The sequence below is a fragment of the Carlito syrichta genome, unplaced genomic scaffold, assembly GCF_000164805.1.
Source record: "Carlito syrichta isolate Samal-C Ts95f unplaced genomic scaffold, Tarsius_syrichta-2.0.1 Scaffold120445, whole genome shotgun sequence".
NCBI classification, from domain to species: Eukaryota; Metazoa; Chordata; class Mammalia; order Primates; family Tarsiidae; genus Carlito; species Carlito syrichta.
The window spans coordinates 8,464-30,355 of record NW_007064541.1 but is presented as its reverse complement, the minus strand read 5'-3'; the positions used below and the strand labels follow the sequence as shown (position 1 = coordinate 30,355).

General features: G+C 47.5%; 1 protein-coding gene across 1 annotated transcript in view; it reads left to right on the top strand.

Moving 5' to 3' along the window:
- The window catches only part of SLC6A2 (solute carrier family 6 member 2), a 43,997-nt gene extending 28,722 nt beyond the window's left edge, over window positions 1-15,275 (top strand). Inside the window, exons 6-15 of the mRNA XM_008047979.1 lie at window positions 4,315-4,449; window positions 6,410-6,513; window positions 7,662-7,786; window positions 8,550-8,662; window positions 10,151-10,279; window positions 10,706-10,805; window positions 12,129-12,229; window positions 12,703-12,870; window positions 14,382-14,453; window positions 15,047-15,275. Coding sequence (XP_008046170.1) covers window positions 4,315-4,449; window positions 6,410-6,513; window positions 7,662-7,786; window positions 8,550-8,662; window positions 10,151-10,279; window positions 10,706-10,805; window positions 12,129-12,229; window positions 12,703-12,870; window positions 14,382-14,453; window positions 15,047-15,070 — 1,071 coding nt within the window. The 3' untranslated portion in view covers window positions 15,071-15,275. The remainder of the gene's footprint in view (window positions 1-4,314; window positions 4,450-6,409; window positions 6,514-7,661; window positions 7,787-8,549; window positions 8,663-10,150; window positions 10,280-10,705; window positions 10,806-12,128; window positions 12,230-12,702; window positions 12,871-14,381; window positions 14,454-15,046) is intronic.
- The last annotated feature ends 6,617 nt before the right edge of the window (window positions 15,276-21,892 follow it).

The window sequence follows — 21,892 nt, the reverse complement described above, 5'->3', positions numbered from 1 at the left end:
GCAGTCTTTAGCACACCCTGGACTTGAACCTGGGTGTCCAATTGCAGTATAGTGAGCGGTTAAGAACCTGGGCTCTGTGGTCAGATCCCTTTGACTTCAGGGTTAATGACCTTTCATAAGTTTCAGTTTCCTCACCTATAAAAGTGAACGTTTCTGCCTCCAAGGCTGTTGTTGGGAGGACGGAGTGAGAAGGACTCCGTGCAGGGCTGACAGATGGAAATTGCTCAATATATGATGTTTGTCTCTGTTCCTTCGTCAGCACTCCACCCTTGCCCTGTCCTCAACTTAGTGACTTTCAAATGCTGCATTGTACCCTGCGGAGCTGGTAGTGGGAGTAGGCGGGTTCCCACTCATTCGGTTTACTTATTAGACTAAACATTCAGAAACCACGAACTCCTCTTGTTCTAGAGAAAAATCAAGACAATGAAACTGGCCAGCTGTTTGTCTGTTTGGGAGATGGGAATTAGATGGAGCACCGCCTGTATTCAGGGAGAAAGAAAGCCAGATCAATTCAAAAACAACCTGAGCTGTAGAATATTTCAATAGAAAGGTGGCTTTATTACTTTCACATTCAAGTTATAGTTCTAGCCAAGTCTTCCCATGAATGTGTCAATACAGGCTGGTCCTAGCTTGCTTTGGTGATTTGATTGGGCTCAATTATAATGAAAAACCCATTTGCATATGAGTGATGCACGTACTACAACATTTACAGCTCACTGTTTTCTTAAATAACATCATTGCATACCCCACAATCTCATAAATCCTTCTTTTTTTAGTGAAAATATCCCTAAAATCTGGTTAAGAGGATCACAAATTCTAAATCACTAAAGGTTAAATTAATGAATATTTATAACGATGAAGTGTGAACATTTATAATCTCTGTGTTGAATAGACCTTAAAGCAGGTTCCAAGTGGTGCTTCTCAAACTCTAATGCTCTCAAGAATCATGAGAATGGCTTGTTAAAACTCTTATTCCTGGGTCCCTCCTCAGAGAGTCTAATTCAGCGGAGTGGGGAAAGAACTTGCACTTCAAACAAGCTCCTAGGTAATGCTGATACTGCTGGTCCATGGACTTCACCTTGATCTCGATAATCCTTTGCCTGATGCCTGGATTTGTAGCAAGGCTTACACAGCTTCAGTGATAGGGACCTCGCCACCTCCCTGGCCATTTCATTCCCTTTAGAGAGTTCTGTTCATTTGAAATATTTTCCTTTTATGAGTGGGTGGCAAGTTCACCCACTCAACCTTATATCCATCCATCCACTCGTCCATCTACCCACCTAACCATCCATCCATCCTTGGAACCATCTACCCAACCATATGTCCAACCACCCAACCATCCACTCATCTTTCCATTCATCCATTTGCCTAACAAACTATTCACCAATACAACTGTCCAGTCATTCATCCAGTAAGCATTTTTTTAAGACCCATGTGTGCCAGATGTTGGGGGTACTAGTTTGTAAAATATAGAATTTTGCTTCTAAAGGGCTCACAGTAAAGGAAAATGAGGAGTCAAAGTCACCCTCATTTTGATGATCAGTCATTGGTTTGAGTTTGGTAACCTGGAGCCACACAAATTATCCACAGAAACACCAGGCGGGTAAGAATTTCGATGTAAGGTGATAGGAAGCAGTGACCTCCCTTGGGAGCTCAGGACACTTGCCAAGACCAATGGGCTGTTAGTTACATTCTTGATCTTGTGTTCAAAGTTGTACCAAGTCTGGTTTCTCGTGATCAGATATGCATTACAAGTTGAAATTGAGAAAGGAGAGACCTGGGGTGGAGAAACAAAGCCCAAGTGTCTTTCTCTTCACAAAGAGAAGAGTGAGCATGAGTAACCTGTTGGCCAAGGATCCAGGAGCCTCCCTTTCAATATATAAGCTCTTAGGCAGCTGAACTCACATCCACTGTCAATTCTGAAACCTTCAACAAAACTAGATGATTTATCTTTGAGCACATGGGCTTGGACAAAACAAGTCATCTCTTTCTTGATGCTTCTCTGTAGTCAGGGTCAGCTCAGTCATGTCCTGATTTATTCCTTAAGGAATTGAATCCATGTTGGAGCATCAGACATGGTCAATGTAGGATCATCTCCAGGTCCCATGGGAGATTTCTTGAAGTCAGAACTCAGAATGTTGGTTTTTGATGAGAAGAGTATGGTCTTCCCTGGTCTTTGGTGCTGGCAGTGTAGCTGTAATGCAGCCGTTGACATGAGCTGTAGAATACCATAGCAGTTAGGACCCATGACAAGGATATATGAGAACTCCTCCTGGTGCCTCTTGTTGCCCAAGTACTTAGTTAGACCCATTTGTCCCAGTCTGGGAGAATGAATCCAAGATCGATATGCAGCCACCCAGACGCAGCAGCTTCACCTTCCAGGAGATGTTTCTTCCTTATTTGTTATACAATCTGTATTCCATGTTCCTGCCCCGCATTGAAAGACAACAGAAGTCAAAGCCCATGTCCACATAGGCCTTCATAAAACAAGAAAATGGAGAAACAACTGTATAGCATGAAACAGAGGAGTCTTCTCTGGCTCTCCCTGAGCCCAGAAGATGTGACCACCACCGGGGCATTCATTAACTCACTTGTTGACTTATTTGCTCATTCATTCACTTGGTCATGTTTTAATTCTCTCTTTGATTTAGGCATCCTCTTACCCTCTATTTTATCACTGACCCACTCATCTATCTATCCATTCATTCACTCAACTATCTACCCACCTAATCACCCATCCACCCTGTTAGCAATCTACCCAACCATGTCGAATCATCCAACCATCCACTCATTCATCCATCCATCTACCTAACAGTCCAACCATTCATCGATGCAACTGCCCAGTCATTCATCCAATAATCATTTTTAAGGACCCATGTGTACCAGGTGCTGGGGATACAAGTTTGAATAATATGGGATTTTGCTTCTAAGTGGCTCATGGTCTGGTGGGAAAGACAAACAAGTAAACAAGGAAGATAGAAACCAGTCCCCTAACATAGGAATGTAAAACTTATGACTTTATCTTCTATATCTCCATTTTTGTTTCACACCCATATCTTTCTAGGCTGGCCAAGAACTTAACCCTCGGTCACATTTCAAGGCTTCCATTTTCTCCTTAGCGATGTGTGAAGATTTTTGAGGCTGCATAGTGCCAGAGCTTTGGGAGGGTGGAACCATCTGACTCTTAAGTTTGATGCCCTCTAGTGTTTCAGCTGGATCTTCCTTGAGTATGACTACCCTGACCATGAGCTGACTTTCCATTTGGGGCACAGTCCTCTTTCTGTAGGGCTGCAAATGGCTGCATCCTCCCAAAACAGCTGTTTCTCACCTTGGCTGCACATTCACATCACCTGGGAACTTAAAAAATACTAAAGTGCAGGCCCCACCCAGACCTATTAAATCAGCAACTCCAAGAATGGGATCTGAGCTTTAACATTTTTTTCTACACCCCAGAGTATTCTTACGTGTAGCCAAGGGTAAGAAGGAACAGTGAGGAAGCCCACATACTCTCCCTTCCCCTGTCCTGGCCTTTCTGCTCTGTTCCTCCAACCTGGGCAAGGGGATGGATTTCTTCTCTGTTCCCCAACCTGGGCAAGGGGATGGGTTTCTCTTTTTTAACTGGAGACGATCTCATCCTTTTTTGTATTTCTGATTTGGCTGGGTTGCAAATCTCTTTTCACTAAGATAAAGAATGACCAGAGATTCTGTGTTCTGCCTAGCCACATCCCTTCTCAGGCAATTTGCTTAGGAAGATATGCAAAAGAGGGAGAGGAAAAGGGGAGACTGGGGGTAGGGGTTTGCAGGGAGGGAAAGGCAAGGAGAAGGAGCAGATGGGAGAAACAGAGAAAGAGAGAAAGAAACTTCTAAATTTTCTGCCAGTGAGATGGGTGCAGCAACCAATACCGATGGTGTGATGGATGCAGGACTTGTGGGGAAAGGAGAGTGCCAAGGTGGGTGTGCTTAGCTCTGACAGAGGTGACTTGAAGGAGTCAGGATGGGGGCTCTGTAGAGGAGGAGGTGCCCGGCACTATGAGAACCTAGTGTTTGTACCCTTAGCTTCCATCACCTACTATCCCCATTGTGGCAGACTCTGGGTCCTGAGCTTCTCTAGGATAGAGCCTGTGTTCTGTTCACTGTTCTGTCCCTAGAGTCCAGCTCACAGCCTTCCTTAGAGCTGGAGCTCGTAGCATGTGCCTCAGGTAAAGGACAGTGGGAGAAAATGTGAGTGGCTCTCTGGGCAAGGGCCCTTGCTCCGCCAGTCCCCTGCCATGTCAGGCTGAGCTAGGCTCTCATGCAAGCCTGTTTGCTGCCCAGGTGGTGTGGATCACGGCCACACTGCCTTACCTGGTGCTGTTCGTGCTCCTGGTCCACGGCATCACGCTGCCCGGCGCCTCCAACGGCATCAACGCCTACCTGCACATCGATTTCTACCGCCTGAAAGAGGCCACGGTCAGTGCCCGGTGACCACCCAGTTTGGGACCAGACTTGGGGGAGGGTTCTCGGGGTAGATGGGGATGGCAAGTCTTGTCTTAGCTCTGCCATACACCTGCAGTAATGAATTCTAAGCTTGGACAGGATCCTTCTCTCTCTGAGCTGCAGCTTCTCTATCTAACTAATCCCAATCTGCACCTGACAGGCTAAACCTGACTCTGATGGATGGAATTCTGTGGTTCCAGTTAGTGATCTTCACAGACCTCTCTTTTCAAGGAGAGTAGTACTGGGAAGGGGACGTGATGTCCTGAATTCTTGTTCCTGTCCTATGCTCATGGCTCCTGAGCCCAGCCTTATTTCTACTTTCCGGTACCCATACCGGCCTTTGCCACCATCCTGTGACAAAAGGATGGCCTCATCCACCATGGAGACCTGCAGGGGTCCTGTTGACTCTCTCCCCAATAGCTGCTCCTAACCACTTACCCACCCAGAGACCTAAATTAAAATGAACATGGGAGAATTTGGTAGTGGAGTCTAGCAGAGAGTACCTCTTCAAATAGCGGCTGAGATGATCTCCAGCCTCCTCCCACAGATCCCCTCAGTGAAAACACTTCAACATTCTTCCTCACAACTCTCAAGGGCTTCTTCACACTTGGTTTGAACCCATGATAATCCTGGCAGACAGCAGCAACATAAGACTAGGTGGGATGCACCCAATATATTCTCCCCAGAGTTATAAGCATCCCCGCACACCACTACAGATCAGTAACCAAGAGAAAGTCTATTTTCTTAGAAACTGTCAGAAAGAAACAGAGCACAAGACATGAGTCAGCCTTGTAAACTGTGAAACAAGTCAGACCTCTATTTGCTTTGCAACTGCTTAACTATCCTGAGTCTTTCAGATGTGTAGAAACTAAGCTCTTAGTGCAGGCTCAAGGAGTAGATCTGGCCAGGTGCAGTGGCTCATACCTGTAATCCGAGCACTTTGGGAGGTTGAGGCAGGAGGATCTTCTGAGCCCAGGAGTTCAAGACCAGCCTGGGCAATATAGTGAGACCTCGCCTCTACTAAATATATATATATACACATACAAATTAGTCAGGTGTGGTGGTGCTTGCCTGTAGTCCCAGCTACTTGGGAGGCTGAGATGGGAGGATTGCTTAAGCTCAGAAGTTTGAGGCTGCGGTGAACTGTGACCATGCCACTGCACTCCAGCCTGGAGACAGGGCAAGACTTCAACTCCAAAAGAAAAATTAAAAAGGAGCAGATGTGTCTTCCCCCATCAGATTGCTGCTCTCATTATGCCTTCTGTGTGCAAAGGTGGGGAAGCCTAGGATAGCACCAGTGGGAGATGACAGATATCTCTCAAGTCTGAACTGTAGCTCTTAGTCTGGGTGGGCAAGGTGTAAGTATCCCCACTATACAGATAAGGAAACTGAGATAGAGAAGTGAAATTGACCAGGCCTAGACCATGAGACAAAGAGGTTGGAAAGGAGCTCAGATCTTCAGGCCTCCATGTGCTTTTATTACCCAAAAGATGGAATAAGTAAACCCTGTTGGCCCCCAAGGAGTCACCACAGTCTGTGGGCTGGTAGAAGCCTACTAGGAGGATTCATGATCCCTTTCTGGAGATGCTGTCTCCATAGCTCCTGAGATGGTCCCTTTGCTCTTGCCCTGTCCACATTCTATCTCAGAACTTTTACTTTATTCACTGTCTTTGACAATCCGAACCTGAAATTGAGTCAGTGAGTTCCTCCAGGGTGAGCTCACTAATGACTACCAAGCTGGGAGATGCTAGGGAGGCCCCATGGCTGTTTTGTCCAGGCTGCAGGGGAGCGAGTTTCAGGACTACCCGTCTCTGGTTCAGACCACGTTTCCTCACCTCAGAGCATCCCCAGGGTTTCCCAGCCCTTCTGGAGCAGTGAGGTTGCCCAGCCCTATAGGGAGCAGAGAGTGATGGTTTTTGTCTGCTGGTTTCAGGTATGGATTGATGCTGCAACTCAGATATTTTTTTCCTTGGGGGCTGGATTTGGAGTCTTGATTGCATTTGCCAGTTACAACAAATTTGACAACAACTGCTACAGGTAAGGTTCTTCTCAGAGCTCTGGGAAGCTATAAATCCTGGGGGTCGACTTTGTGGGGATGGTAGAGAGAGCCCTGATCTGGAAGCCAAGTCTCCTTGGACAAGGCACATTTTCTTCTTATGGACCATTCTGTGTGTTCTGTGAACTCTGACATGGTCTGTGGGGTTCCTGTGGGGCACATTTCATCTCAGGAGGTATCTTAAGAAGATATAAGTTGTGGGCCTGGGAAAGTTGAGGTTACTATCACTGGGAGATGGCAGATAGCTGGGGCCAAGGAGCACCTTGAGACTTTCAGAGCAGACAGCACTGTCTGACTCTGTCTATCTGATGCCCAGGCAGACAGGGGTGGAATATTTAGGCTGATGAGAGCCTGGCAGTGTCACAGGTAAGACTGCAGGGCAGACTGGGAGTCAGAAGATCATTCTCTAGCTCTGTCCAAGAGACATTTAATGCTGCCTCCTGCAGGCCCAGTGAGGTGTGGGCTTCAGACAGAGGCACACCTCTCTCATTCTCCATCTGAGGCTTAAGGCAGAATCACAGTGTCTTTGGTACAAAACACAGGAGAATAAATGCATACCAGTGGGACATGCTGTAAAGAGGTCAAGAAATGGGGTGATCAGCCCCCTGACAGGGGACCAGAAAGAGCATGGAGGTGAATTTGAGGGAAGCCTTGGAGGAGAGTTAGGATTTGCCAGGCAGACACATGGGGGAAGGGGAACAGCATGGACAAAAGCAAGAAGGGGTATGTTTGCCAGCAAATTGACTGGTTTGATTTGTTTAAGGAATATGTTTAGGAGTCATGGAAAATGAGTCTAGAAGGAAGGTTGGGTCCTCCTTGCAGAGTGAGGAGTTGGGAGGCACTGAGGAGTCACAGAAGGTTTGTCAAAGAAGGAGGATGGTGATTCCATTTCTTAACAAGAACTTGCCAGCAGATTCTGGTATAAGACTGTCCCATCCATAAGTAGTTAACCTGCTTCCTGCACCAGTGATAGTGGGACCCTGGGGCCCATGTGGCAACAGGGCAACTAAAGGGGTGACAACATTCAAGGCTGGGTCCAGGCTGCAGGTTCCATAGATGGTCCAATGGTCAGTGGGTAGGCTTGGGGGCAGTGAAGAAGACACTCAACCTCACCATGCTTCTTCCCCAGGGACGCCCTGCTGACCAGCAGCATCAACTGTGTCACCAGTTTCGTGTCTGGGTTTGCCATCTTCTCCATCCTCGGTTACATGGCTGACAAACACAAGGTCAACATCGAGGATGTGGCCACTGAAGGTGAGTGGACAGCCCATCTTGACCCCAGTCCACTGAGGAGGGGCTGAGAAGCCCACCTTGTTCTTGGCTGCCTGACTCTCCTGTGGCTATAGGACTGCTATAGGACTGCTGGGCTGTCTGTGGAGGTTTCCAGGCACCCAGATAATGAGCGTTCTTTTGAGGCTGTCATTGGGAATTCCCAGGCTCTGAGTATACAGCAGAAACTACCTCTGTAACAGGCTGGGAGGAATAGATTGGAGTGTCCAAGCTGTACCAGCCCCTAAACTAAGCACTTGGCACTCTGCCTCTTAGTTCACACAAGGCTGCCATGGAGTGTTAATAGACTCAGTTTACAGATGAGAAGACTGAGACTAAGGCTAAAGTTTTCCAGCATCACTCAGCTAGTGAGCAAAGGTGCTGACATTCAAGCCTCATCAGTCCGACTCTTGGAGCTTGTGCCCTTCCCCACTACTTCCCATATCTTATGGCCACAAAGAAGCTGAGGCCTGGGAAAGGGCTGCTTCTAATGGACTCTGAGGACCCCAAGATTTTGAGAATAAGAGCAGAGCCCTCCCAGAGTATAGGAGAGGGGGTTTGCAGCATGTAACCTATAGCTGTCCAGGTGAGTACTGCTCTCCAGTCGGGCTATGTGAGGGTAGCCTCTCATACTTCACTGACCAGGTGTCATGGGGCTGAGCTGGAGCTGGTTGGGTCCCCAGATACTCCCCTACCATCTCAGACCATTAGTCTCAGCCATTGATAAGGTCCTTGATGTTTCTTACAGGAGCGGGCCTAGTGTTCATCCTGTATCCAGAAGCCATTTCCACCCTGTCTGGATCTACATTCTGGGCTATTGTGTTTTTCATCATGCTCCTGGCCCTGGGCCTTGACAGCTCAGTGAGTGACCCTGCTCAGGATATCTACCCCCACCCTAGTGGGCCTGATCCCCCACCACCCAACGTATACACAGTACTGGGCCTGAAGTTCTCACCATTCAATCTCCAGATTAGTTGTTGTTCCCACAGGACCCTATTTACATGCAAATCAGGAAAGTGAGTCCTCATTCAAAAAGATAAGACTTAGGCCAAAGCCAAGAACCATAGGAACCCCATTGACATTGTGGAAGTTCAAATAAGAAGGGACTTCAGATAAGCCCCACCCCCACACTCTCCTCTGGCATATGGGAAAACTGGATGGGTGGGGGGACCCGATAGAATATTGTTCTCTCCGTAAGCATGTCCCCCTTCTATTCATCATCAACAAGCACCAAAAACATCTTGAACCTCAGTAGTTTCTTACATCCTCTTATTTTACCCATATATAAGATTGTATTTTCTGACATCTTTAAAAATCTGTGTCTATCTTCGATACATCATGCCTGGAAGGTTGAAAAAAGACTTAGGGTATGGCTGGCAAGTAGAGTTTTTTCTCCTTGCCTTTCCCTTTCAATTGGTAGATCTGCCAGGAGCAGGGTGTTGAAAAGGATTGTGAGGCTGCTTTTAGGCTCACAGGGAAGCATTCTGAATTTGATTAACAATGTCTGCCAGGAGAAGAGGACAGGATGGTGGTGTCATGTATGACATAGCAGTGGCCCCATAAGAAGAAATTTGCACATAGCAGTGAGGCCCTTTCTAACTCTGAGTGTCTGGAGTTTGAGTTGACCACATTTCTTGACAGTTAGAAAGGCAGCCAAAAATAATACTCAGTTATCTATCACAGAAACAGAGAACTGAGTACCACATGTTCTCACTCAAGCAGACCCTGAACATTTACCCTAATACTATAAGAAAGGGATTGGCAGTAGTTAGAAATTGCCAGGGGAGGTGAGGGCAGGGGGGTGACACATAACATCAATAAGGATACTTGATCTCAAACCAGGTGAAGTGGGGACCAAAGTGAGGCCCAAACTTTACCTGTATGATGACCACTTGTATACCTACTTCTGAATTGTACACCACATCTTTAAAATTTTTAAAAAGTTAAAAAAAAACCCAAAACTGCTGCCTGAAGTTCCCACCAGTAGAAGCTCTTCTGTAGTAGTTTCCAAAGGCCCTAATTGACATGCAAACACATTTCATACGCGTTTGGGTGTTTTACGCCTCTCACTCCCCTTTAGTCTCATTTGAACACACTCAGCCTGAGTGAATGGACAAGGCACAGGTACCTGGGGATTAGAGGAGGCAGGAGTTAGCTCAGCTCCATGTAATTCTGCATTTGCTTAGGAACAGGCTGGAGATGGGATGAGAGGATGGGGAAGAAGGCAGGACCTGCTGATGTCTTAAGAGACTCAGGGCAGCAGCCCGGGTGTGTGAGGTGCCCAGGGCCTGAGCCTGTGGTCCAGGGAGACTCTCATTCCTGCTCCCCACCCCATCTGGTTCCCTCCAGATGGGAGGAATGGAGGCTGTCATCACCGGCCTGGCCGATGACTTCCAGGTCCTGAAGAGACACCGGAAGCTCTTCACATTTGGCGTCTCCTTCGGCACTTTCCTTCTGGCTCTGTTTTGCATAACCAAGGTGAGCAGGAGCTGGGCCCTGAGTCCCTGGAGCTTCTGGGGCTGCATTTCAATCAAGTCAGACCTTCCCAGCCTTGGAACTGGGGCTAGCAGGGACCCAGCATCCCCTAGGATTAGGTCCCAGCTATCCTCTTCCACCTCTGAGCCTGAAGCTTTCTAGGCAACCCTATTAACTGCTTACTGATTTAAGGGGTAGAAAATTCCCTCTGAAACCCATCTCACCCTTGACTGGCTAAAACACCCAGCCTCAGACCCAGTGATTCCAAACGCAAAATGTCAATACAATGGCACCACAGCCCCATCACGCATGTTCTCAACAGGGTTCTGAGCAAGAGGGACAGGGAACTGGTTAAGAATTGATGAACACGACAGTCAGTGCCCATTTCTAGCCAAAGATGGCCTCAGGCCTTTTCTTTCTGTGCTCCAGGGTGGAATCTATGTGCTGACCCTTCTGGACACCTTTGCGGCAGGCACCTCCATCCTCTTTGCTGTACTCATGGAAGCCATCGGAGTTTCCTGGTTTTATGGTAAGTGAGTGTGCAGAAAAGTCTTGGCCCTGGTCCTCCTGGAGTCCTTTCTTCACATGGCGATGCAGAGGGGCTTTCCACTCCTGGGACAGTCACCTGAATTCCAGAGTTAAGTAGGTTGCTTCCTGGGAACAAGTGTTCCCAACTCTCAGCTCATCTTTGGATGAGCTCCCTTTACCAGGAGGCTGCAAAGGCTCCTGGAGGCATCTGGTGTCAGCTTCTAAAGAGTAGCCCTAGGAAGCTGCTGACCCAAAGTCATGTGATTCATTCTAACTTAGGCTTGTCAGCTTTACTAAACAAAACTTGGGTAGCTCAGCTAAGCTTGAATTTCAGATAAACAATGAATAATTTTTAGTATAAGTATATACTAAATATTGCATGGGGCATGGTTATACTAAACATGTTCACATTATTTATCTGAAATTTATTTAGCTAGTTAGAGTCGTGTGTGCATGCATGTGTGCGTGTGTGTGTGTGTGTGTGTGTGTGTGTGTGTCAGGGTCTCACTCTGTCACCCAAGCTAGAGTGCAGTGGCACAATCACTCCTCACCTCAGCTTTGACGTCCTGGGTTCAGGTGATCCTTCTGCCTCAACCTCCCAAGTAGCTGGGATTATAGCCACATGCCACCACACCCAGCTAATTTTTTGATTTTTTTTTTTTTAAAGACGGGGTCTCACTATGTTGCCTAGGCTGGTCTCAAACTCCTGGGCTCAAGAAGTCCTCCATCCTTGCCCTCCCAAAGTGTTGGGATTATAGGCTTGAACCACCATGCCCAGTCATTTACCTGAAATTTAAACTTAACTGAGTGTCCTTTGTTTTATCTGGCAACATAATTCTGGAGCAAAACTGAGACACTATTTTGCAAAATGTCTAATGGGTTGTTACTGTTCCTTTTTCCCTCAAGTGTCATGCCACATCTTAGGCCTGTTCTCTCTCTCTGCTACCACTCAAAAGATTGCGGGTAGGAGGCTGGCTCTTCTGGCAGATTGAAGTCAGGGCACGTGCTGTGTACACAGTCATTGTTATTTGCAGATGAAGCTTGAGCGAGAGGAAGGAGCCAGGCTCTGGAGTCAGGCCAACCTGCCCTGTAACCTAGGCAAGTCCCTTCATCTCAGAACCCCTAGTTTCCCTCTGACAAATTAATTGAAGTGTCATATAGAAGGTGATGATGTCCTTGAGTCTCTTCCTTGTTCTGCACCTGCAAAGTGTCTGTCCCCAGGACAGTACTTTGCTCCACTGCCCTGCAGCCAGGACCTCATATGAGGATCTGGCTTGTCCATCCGTGGGGGCCCTTGTGATGGACCAACCCTGTGTGTGCACAGGTGTGGACAGGTTCAGCAACGACATCCAGCAGATGATGGGGTTCAAGCCGGGCCTGTACTGGAGATTGTGCTGGAAGTTCGTCAGCCCTGCCTTCCTCCTGGTGTGTAATGTGTTGCTGGGAGCCCTGTGGGGAGGAGGACTGTGTCCAGGATGGGACTGGGAGGCATGTGTTCCTCTGGGATCCAGGGGCCCTGGTCATGCAGACGGGACATTTGGGATGCTCAGTCCTGGGGTACCGTGGTGAGCTTCTATCTTAGTGAATCAAAGTGGGGGGGTAGATCAAGAGCCTGGGCCATGTCCCTGGGAAGCTCCAGAGTCGCCTTTCTGTTCTTTCTCTTTTCTCCCTGTTACCTTTGCCTCCTTTTGATTATCACCTGTTTCTTGAATTCCTTCTTTCTTTCTCCTTCTCCTTTCTCTTTTCCCTCCTTCCCTTTCTCCTTTCCCTATAATCCATCTCACTCACTGCTCCTCACTTCTCTCCCACACTCTCCTCTCTTCCCTCTCCTCATCTCTCTCCTGCTCTGTCTTTCCCTCCTCCTGCCCACCCCCCACCCTGCCTTCATCTCTCCCCAGTTTGTGGTTGTGGTCAGCATCATCAACTTCAAGCCACTCACCTACGACGACTACATCTTCCCACTCTGGGCCAACTGGGTTGGGTGGGGCATTGCCCTGTCCTCCATGGCTCTGGTACCGGTCTACATCATCTACAAGTTCCTCAGTATGCAAGGCTCCCTGTGGGAGGTGAGCTCTGGGCCAGCCCAGGGGTACTGGGTGGGAGGTGCCCTGAGTCATTCCTGTTGGGGTGAAAGAGGGGAGATGGGACACAGATACTAGGGTCAGACAGACCACTGCATTGGCCAAGTTGTTTACCCCCTGAGCCTCCCTTTCTACACATGTGGCCTGAGGATAGCACTGTGTGCCCTGAAAGGGAAAAGGGAGTGCCGAGTGCAGTGCTAACTGCTACCTGCTGTTCCTGCTATTATTTCCAGGAGAAGGTGAGCTCAGCCCTGGAGTTCACTAAGGATTAATTAGACAGACAGACTTAACTGGACTCACTCCCATGTCCCCTTCTAAGGTTTGTCATGTCCCCAAATGTCTCCATTCTTCTTGTCCAAGCCCACTATGATCTTGTCACCTTGGTTTTTACCCATGTCTGTCCTGAACCTAATAATATGATCACCCTAAGCCAGAGAGTTCTGACATAAATTTTCTTCTTTTACATGTATGCAACACACACACACACACACACACACACACACACACACACACACACACACACAAATATTTGGGAAACAATGCTCTTTATTCTGTAATTCTATCATTCCTATCATAGGGTTGTTAAAATATCCGTTCTTTTATAAACTAATAATGATCATCTTTTCCTCATATCCTGACCTTGCAAAATAAAGATCTGATTCTTTCATTCCTTGATCCACCCATTTGGTAGGAATATCCTGAGAACCTAACATGTGCCAGTCACTGTTCTAGGCACTAGACAAACATCCCTACCCTCCTGGAGCTAACATCCTAATGATGAGCCTGGCAAACAAAATGATGCAGGGGAGTGAGCCATGCAGGGACCTAGGGGAGAAAGTCCCCAACGGAAGCCCCACCCCCACTCCTTGTGATATGTTTCCTGTTTGTGGAATCCCTATGTCTGGGGGCCTCTGTCCCGGGTCACCCGAAGTGTCAGTGTCCAGGGACTTCACCCTAGACATGACAACTGGGACCTGATCTTTTTACTCTTCTCTCTTTGAGAGTGGGGAGGGCAAACCACTATCTAAAGATTAACCATTGCTTAAGAACACAGGCTTTGAGTACCTGCATGTGTCTACACTACAGGGGGCCTTCTCTGGTCCCCCACAGGGCCAGGTCCTCTCTCACTACATGCTCTCACAGGGCTTACTCCAATCTGGGTTTGAAATCACCTGTGAGTGTTTGTTCAATGCCAGTCCCTAATATGGCCCATAAGCTCCCCCCAAAGCAGAGGCTATATGGGTCCCCTTCAGGTCTGGATCTACAGAGCGGAGCTCCATGTCTGACCATAGCAGGTGACTCAGGAAACACTCGCTGGATGAATGTTTCAATGTGAACTGACCAGCTCACAAACAAAGCTTCGGGTGTCTTGTATGAACCTCCCACTGTCCATGTTGGGCTTTGGGGCCAAATGGCAGGTGGCCCTCATCTGAGGGTGCTGGGAGGGTATCCCTCACATGAGCTGAGGCCTCCTTGCCTTCTCCCGCTTGTCTCAGAGACTGGCCTATGGCATCACGCCGGAGAACGAGCACCACCTGGTGGCCCAGAGGGATGTCAGGCAGTTCCAGGTAGGTGCGGCCTGGGCCCCTGAGGTAGGGGCCGCGGGGCCGGCCCTGGGAGCTCCCTGCTGTGCACTGCCCAAGGTAGGACTACACACCCAGAAAGCCCAGCACAGCTGTCGGTGTATGGTGTCGGGTCAGAGGAGGAGGTGGCCTGTCCTTTTCTGTTACCCTCCGCCTGCCCCTCTGCTCCTCGGTCCTGGGTTGCCCAAAACTTTCCCACAACTCTGTTCTGCCTGTGTGAGTTGTCACCACAGAGTGTTGCCAGACTAGGCTGAGAATTTCTTATCCCAAAGGAAGAGCTGCAAGTACTTCAGGAACACGTCGACCTGATTCCTACTTTTCCCCCAAAAACATCGGGACCAGGGGACAGTGAAGGCCCCATGAACCCACCACAGCAGACTTGTGGTGTGACTTTGGAAAGACTCCTTTGTTCTTTCTGCCTCAGTGACAACTAGGGAACCAGCCTGCATGTTCCCTGAGGTCTGGGGTTGGGGGACATTCTGCCTCTATTTGTTTCCTGCTGCCCCTTCAGCTGGCCCTTGCTCCTGCTGGCCCCTGCCTAGGCCCTGTCATAACAGCCTTGCCATCTTCCTCTGCAGCTGCAGCACTGGTTGGCCATCTGAGCCAGCCCCAAGGACGAGGATCATCCTGTGCCAACGTCCAGGTCACAGGCATCCGCTTTGCTCCCACCCTGGGCACCGTCTTGGGATTCCTCTCCTGAAAGATGTCCTTTCTGACCCTCTTGCTCTTTTCCTAGTTACACATGATTTAGTGACTCTGGTTTTGTGCCTCTTCCGTTCATCTGACCTGGGGGCTGCAAGCTCGGAGATTTGGTGAGCCTCGGGGGAGAGGAGGAGACAGCGAACCGGAAACATGACTTTTGTTGAATCCCACATGACTTCTGTCGAACCCCTTTTGTTTTGGGGGATGTTTTACGCACTTTGGGAGCCTGCCCAAGCTGAAGTACATGACTTGGGCAGAATCCCCACTGTTTGTTTGTGCTTTGGGACCCAGGAGAAATTCTCAGTCCAAATCAGAGAGAGGATGGACTTTGTGCCAAACACCCCCAAACCAACAATAAACAAACAGTCTTACAGAATTTGGGGGCCGGGGGGGAGATACATCAATCCTCCCTCTCTTGCCCACCCCAGTCAGAGAGAGTTCTGGTGTCTGGGAGTTTGGATTTATTTGTCCCTAGAATGAAGTCACTGGATAAATATTTTAGGAGATCTTGAGCAGAAACCCTCATGGTTGATTGTCACTCTAACCAATCTGAGTTTTGTGTGTGTTCTGGAACATTTCTCTGGCTTCTTGTGGTCAGATGGTCCAGAGTTATGCAGGTCAAGGGGAAGAGTGTAAGTGAACCACGATTAGCAGATGCTGGGAGATTTCTGTATCAGTCAAGCTGGTAGGGGCCACTAGGCCAGTCACGTCTACTGAGTCCATGTGCTGGTCTTGCTCTGTCAGACACATGGAACTCAGAAACTCATTGTGGTTCCTGAGACCTTCCTGGGAGATGTTAGGTCAGGGACCCAGTGAGACCAGATGTGTGTCTCCACTACTAGAGTCTATGTTGGCTTCATGGGGCCAAGTGGGTGCCCAAGGGTAGCCTGAAGGCTGTTGTATTTATTTTTGTTCACGGATACCTGCACAGCGTTTCCCTGGGCATCCCACCCAGTGTGGACCAGAGGCCTTGAGTAATAGAGAGTTGGCCTCAAAAACTCCCTTCATCTCTCTTCATGGATGATATTGGGCACCCTGGAGGTCAGGGTGGGACCACACAACCCACTCACTCAAATTGAGAGGAGAATGTTCTAAGCTAAAGTAGCAGTTGGTAATGTGGAGAACTTAAGCGATTTATTCTGATACAAACTTGCAAGCGGTGCCCTCTGGCGGTGGTGGTGGTTAGTTTTAGTTCAGTAAGAAATGATTCTTGGTTTGCTGAGTTGGTGGCATCTTTGGGGTTTCTGTTTATGGTTTTAGTCTTGTATGCCCTTGTTAGAAGGGATTCTTATTCTAACTGTGGGAGCCCCCATTGCAGGATCTCAGGCTAAGAAAACTGAAGACCTGTTCACTTCCATGTTGAGAAGGTGCTTTGCCTAAATCTAGGACATCACTGAGCCCATTGGATCCTGCAGGAAGAGAGTAATGTAGGAGCCAGACAGGGGCAAGAAGATGTCCAGGGCCCTGATATTTTCCTGCTGAGTCCGAGTCCTCAGGTCATTTTTTTCAGACCAAAAAAGGGGAAACCATGAGACTTTTGAGGTCTGAGACAGCCCAAGTAGCAAGTGTATTATTGGAGTCCTGTGAAAGGTGATGCCTCAGAGCATTCAATGAAGTGGACAATCAGTTGGGGGTCTGGGCCCCATTAGTGACTTTGAATCTTCCCATGAAAGGTAATTCCTCCTTAGATGTTATTTTTATTTTTATTTTTTTACAAAGCACTTTTACCCACATTACCTTCCATCTACCCAGTGAAGCTGGCTTCTATCTCCCTACTTCCCAGGTAAGAAAGCCAAGACTCAGCATCTCAGTCATTCTTGCTCAAGGTTTCTCAGCTCCCAAGGAATCAAATCGGACCCTCAATTCACATCCCCCATCTCAGAGCACTTTTAAATTCCCTGCACAATATGGTTCACCCCGCCCAGGGCTGTCGTTAAAAACAAAATCCATTCAAGTGGCAAAGGTACATTTCTTAGAAAAAGAACAATGTGTTGGAAGAAGGCGAGAGATGAGAGAATGTCATTTGTTCTCCTCTACCTGGTTGCCAGAGAGAAAATTATTGAACTACTCTCTTTTGATGGGAACAATCACTCTTCGGGATGGATGGGCGTGGAAACAGAGACTGCTTGACTAGAGTGACAGCAGACAGGGGTGTGCATTAGAACAGGGGCGTACTTCAGAGAGCACCTGCCATTTTCTCCCAGCCATCTGCGTGTGGCCCTTCTGCCTCCAGATGTGTGTCCCAGGGTGCTAGCTGACCCAACACCAAACAACACAGTGGTGCTGCCTGGTGGCGGAAGGTGACTCCAAGTCCAGGTCCCCTGGGAGGGTGAAGGTGCCCGGGAAGCCCTGGAAGTTCTAGGGGAGGTGCTGGGAGACCATGTCTGAATCTTTCTGGGGGAGTGGGATGACATCCTTTACTGCAAGTAATGCTTGACTTCTTTTTTTGTGGCCTTTTTTTCATAGCAGAGGTCACCCAGGACAAGGGTGCTGCTGTGTACTGTATATGACACTTGACACTTTGGATATTTTACTAGGTTTTTAAATAATTATTCTTTTCCATGAAATGTAAAATATTGGTTCAAGGCCATCACTTATAATGAGACATGACTCAGTGTCTAATTATTTAGCATTACCTGTTAGTCTTCATTTGAGATGTAGGTGAGACAAAGGAGGTGGGAGCTGCTGCCTCTTGTCAAATATCCTGCCAGACAAAAGTCCCCCAAGCTGCCTTAATTCTCAAAGGTAGGGCCTGCGTGAGCCAGTCTCCTGCCATTTGATCTGTTTTCCAGCTTGCTAATGTGAGACTGAAGCATTCTTACCAAAGAAGTCATTTCTGAATAAAAAAGCCCACTGAGCTCACTTCATCTGTTTGTTTACTCCCTTTGAAAGCCATGGAATGGAGAACAGAGGGGGTGTGTAGTGTGGTGGAAACAGCACAGCATTTAGAGTTGCACAGACCTGGGTCTTCAGCTGACTAGTTGGGTGGTCCGGGGAGAGTGACCTCATCATTTTGGACTTCAAATTTCTTTGCCTGTAAAATTAGGGGTTGGATTAGACAATGAAGGGTACCATTTAAAAAAAATCTGCAAGTCTTCTAAACGCTATTAAATTTACAGTGAAGGAAGCACACCATTTCTCTGTAGGACTTTCTAGAATGATCTGGTGACCAACCACCCACCTACCAGAAAAATGTCAGATTTCTGGCCTCCAGAACTTGGATTTTTCTGGACATTCAGTAGTTCCTCTTTCTCAAATATCTCTTCCATTGATGCCAGAAACACTTGTTTTCGGAATCCAACCTTTTTGTTTTGAAGCTTGTTTTGAGGAATTGGAGGGTAACATGTTGTCAGGCCCTTGTTAATCCCAGGATCCACAGCTCTGCTGGGAGACAGCGGAGTCGTTACTGCAATCACAGAAGCCACCGAAACACTGGGGAATGTGAAGTCACTGTGGGGTGCCTGCCCTTGTCCCTCTGTCTCTCCACTTCTGTGAAAATAAGGACTGTTTCAGTGGTGTCCTTTCTGTGTCATGGACTGTTCCAACGTCATGCAAATGTCTATGTCTAATTTTGATTTATTTTAAAAGTTATTCCCTTCATGGAAAAAAATAAGTGGACAGAATAATAAAGGATATTTCCTGTGCTATGTATGTGGTAATGGAGCTCCGAATGCTTTCTGCCATGAAGATAAACAAATTCTGTAAGGCAAGTGAGTTTGTTTATGACCAGCTTCCAGCTAATAAGGAAGAGCTTCTAATCATAATGGCCCACCTTCCAACTGAATAAATTTTTTAAAATAACCTATAGAACAGGAGACTGAAGGGAATTAAAGGTATAATCCTAGTTCTGAGATTGACACATATTTTTATTTCAATGAAAAGTGTATGCCAAAAGTGACACCAAGTTTAGTTTAGTTTTCATTTCTAGGGCTGAATTTCAAGGAAAAAAAGAGCCTCTGGTTGGATTGAATGAAATCACGATTTAGTGCATGTCTGAATTCTTCTGGGGAGAGGGATACCTTCACACATAGGCCCTCAGAGACATGTTATTGTTTGGGGGAGATATGAATTTGCATGTAATTATTGTTAATGCAGATCAGCAAATAGATGGTGACACCAACATAAACAAGGTGTTATCAAATGACATTCACTCAATGTCTTCGAATATGTAAAGGCTGTCAGAGAGCGAGTGCATGGTGAGCCCAAACTCCGAACTGGAGGCCCGGAAGACAGCTTGTGAGAAGATGAGGCCTGGACAGAGAATGGGCTGTGGCCAGAGCTCCCCAGCTCTGGAGATCTGCAAGCAGAGAGCAGACAGTGTCTAATGGGGAGGTGGTAGAGGAGACACGAGGGCAGGTGAGACTGGGGGAGGGAGGTCCCTTCCATTTGGAGCTCCTGGGATTCTTTTTGGACAGTCACAAGCCAGCCTTGTATGGCAGCACGGGAAGAGGCCAATGCATTCATGCCTAGGACCCTAGGGCAGGGAGTGGCTGGGCCTGACAGATTGAAGCTGGCCAGACATCCCAGGGAAGCTATTATCATTCTGATCATTTTGTTTCAACCCAAAATTGGAGCTAGGGTTTATTCTAGTGACTCCCACAAAAGGCAGCTGAGTTGCCAGCCCTCCCTCATTCATGCTGATATTGCCACTGGCTCTGGGGGGCAGAGAAGGGAGGCTGGACCAGAAGGTGGCAGGCAGTTCTTTATGGCGTGATGGGGGATCTGGTGACATGGGCTGCCACCCTGTTCCCTAGACTGACAACGTGTTAGGATAAGCCAGAGAATGAGCTTCATTGTGGGCACTTGGGGGAATTTTGAGCTTTCCCGGACATAGTTGCACCTCGTCCTGCTTTTGGAGACTGGATGGCTTCATTTTCACCTCCTTCCAAAAGGCACTGGTTGTCTCTCTCTGGGCCTCAATGTGTTCATCTGCACAGTGGATCAGGACCCATCAAAACCAAACGCTCATGGATGGCCTTCAAGAAACTTCAGAACCTTCTGAAATTAAATGCAGACTTTTGTTTGGGTGAATTCATGCCCAGCTTTCTGGGGAGAGGATCCATACATTAATCAGATTCTCAATTGTTCAAAGCCCACAGGTATACGTTACCTTTGAAAGCCTCTCTTCCAATGCTACATGGCATTAGTCTCTCTGCCTTTAACTCCAAACTAAATGAGAATAACAGACTCAGAGCATAGTTCTGTATCTTCATCACCCTATACTATGTTGCCTTTTATTTTTAGAGATGAGGTCATACTATGTTGCCCAGGCTGGACTCTAACTCCTGGGCTCAAGCACTTCTCCCACCCTAGCCTCCCAAGTAGTTGAGACTACAGGCACACACCTCCATGCCCAGCCTGACTTTTTATATTAATCCATCCCACAACAAATACCATTTGTTTTCCTGACAATGATTCTGTGATTTAGGCAGCAAAGGGGACAATGTATCCACTAGACAGATGAGACAATTGAGGGCTGGAGTTGAGAAGTGACCCACCTAAGGTCACACAGCCACTGAAGGACAAAGTCAGGTCTCCTCATGCCTGGGTCAATGCTCTTCTCATTATACTCCATGTCCTCTGGAAAGAAAGAGGGGGTAGGGGTCAGACAAGTCTTGGTAAGTACCCCAAAGTTGTGAGAAAGGATGACAGAGTTGTGAGAACTTTGCCTAGTGGGGGGCTTATAGCCGGGGTCTGGGAGTATCACTTTGTCATGCAGTTCCAAACAGGATAGTCCAAGAAGGTCTGACTGGATCAATGCTGTTAGGGGTCAAAGTTATGAAAAAGTTTTAGACATCAGTGTGTGCTTGAGACCCGCCTTGCTGATGTGATGATTGAGTCACATTGGACAAGTCATTACTAAGCTTGATTTTGCAATCTGTGAAATGAGAGTGCTGAATTATGTGATTCTCTAAAGCCCTCTCTGTTTTTGATACTCAGGGACAGATACACTCAGGAAACTGTCATAGAGCTAAAATGTGAATGGCTACTTTGTCAGGCCGACTCTGAAAGACTGAGGTGGGACTTGCAACATTTTGTTCATTCTATAGGTTTCGTGAAGGGATTGGAAAACTTTATCTGTAAAGGTCTCTGTCACAATTTTTCGGGTCTGTTGTTGTAGCATGAAAACAACTTTGTTTATAAAACAGATGGGGACCTTGATTCAGCCTGAAGGCTGGTGTTTTCAGACTTCTGATTTAGTGGAAGGAGTGAAGGGTCTGGAGTTAGACCAGTCCTGGGTTTGAATCCCAGCTCTACCACTAACTGCTGTGGAATCCTGGACACATTATGTAAAACGTCTGAGACTTTCTTGTTTCTGAAGAAGAGGGATAAGATCGTCATGAAGGAGTTTCCAGGAAGATAAAACAAGATGGCCAACACGTAAGAGCAACCCCTCTGGAGCCGCCATGTCTGGATCCCAACCCTGCTTCCATCACTTCCTAGTATGAATGCTTGGGCAAGTTGCTTAACCTCCCTTTGCCTCGGTTTATCACCTATACATGGGAGTGGCAATAATGATCACCTGACTGAGTCATGCGGAGGATCAAATGTTAATGTTGCATTCAGAATCATACCCACTACATGGCTTATTGGTTATGTATTTGGTCCATATCAGCTACATGATGAGGGTCTGTTTCTTCTCCCTCTCACCCTCCTCCATCTGTTTCACAGGCAACCTAGCTCTGCTGTGCTTTCTTTCTTTTTTTTTTTTTTTTTTTTGG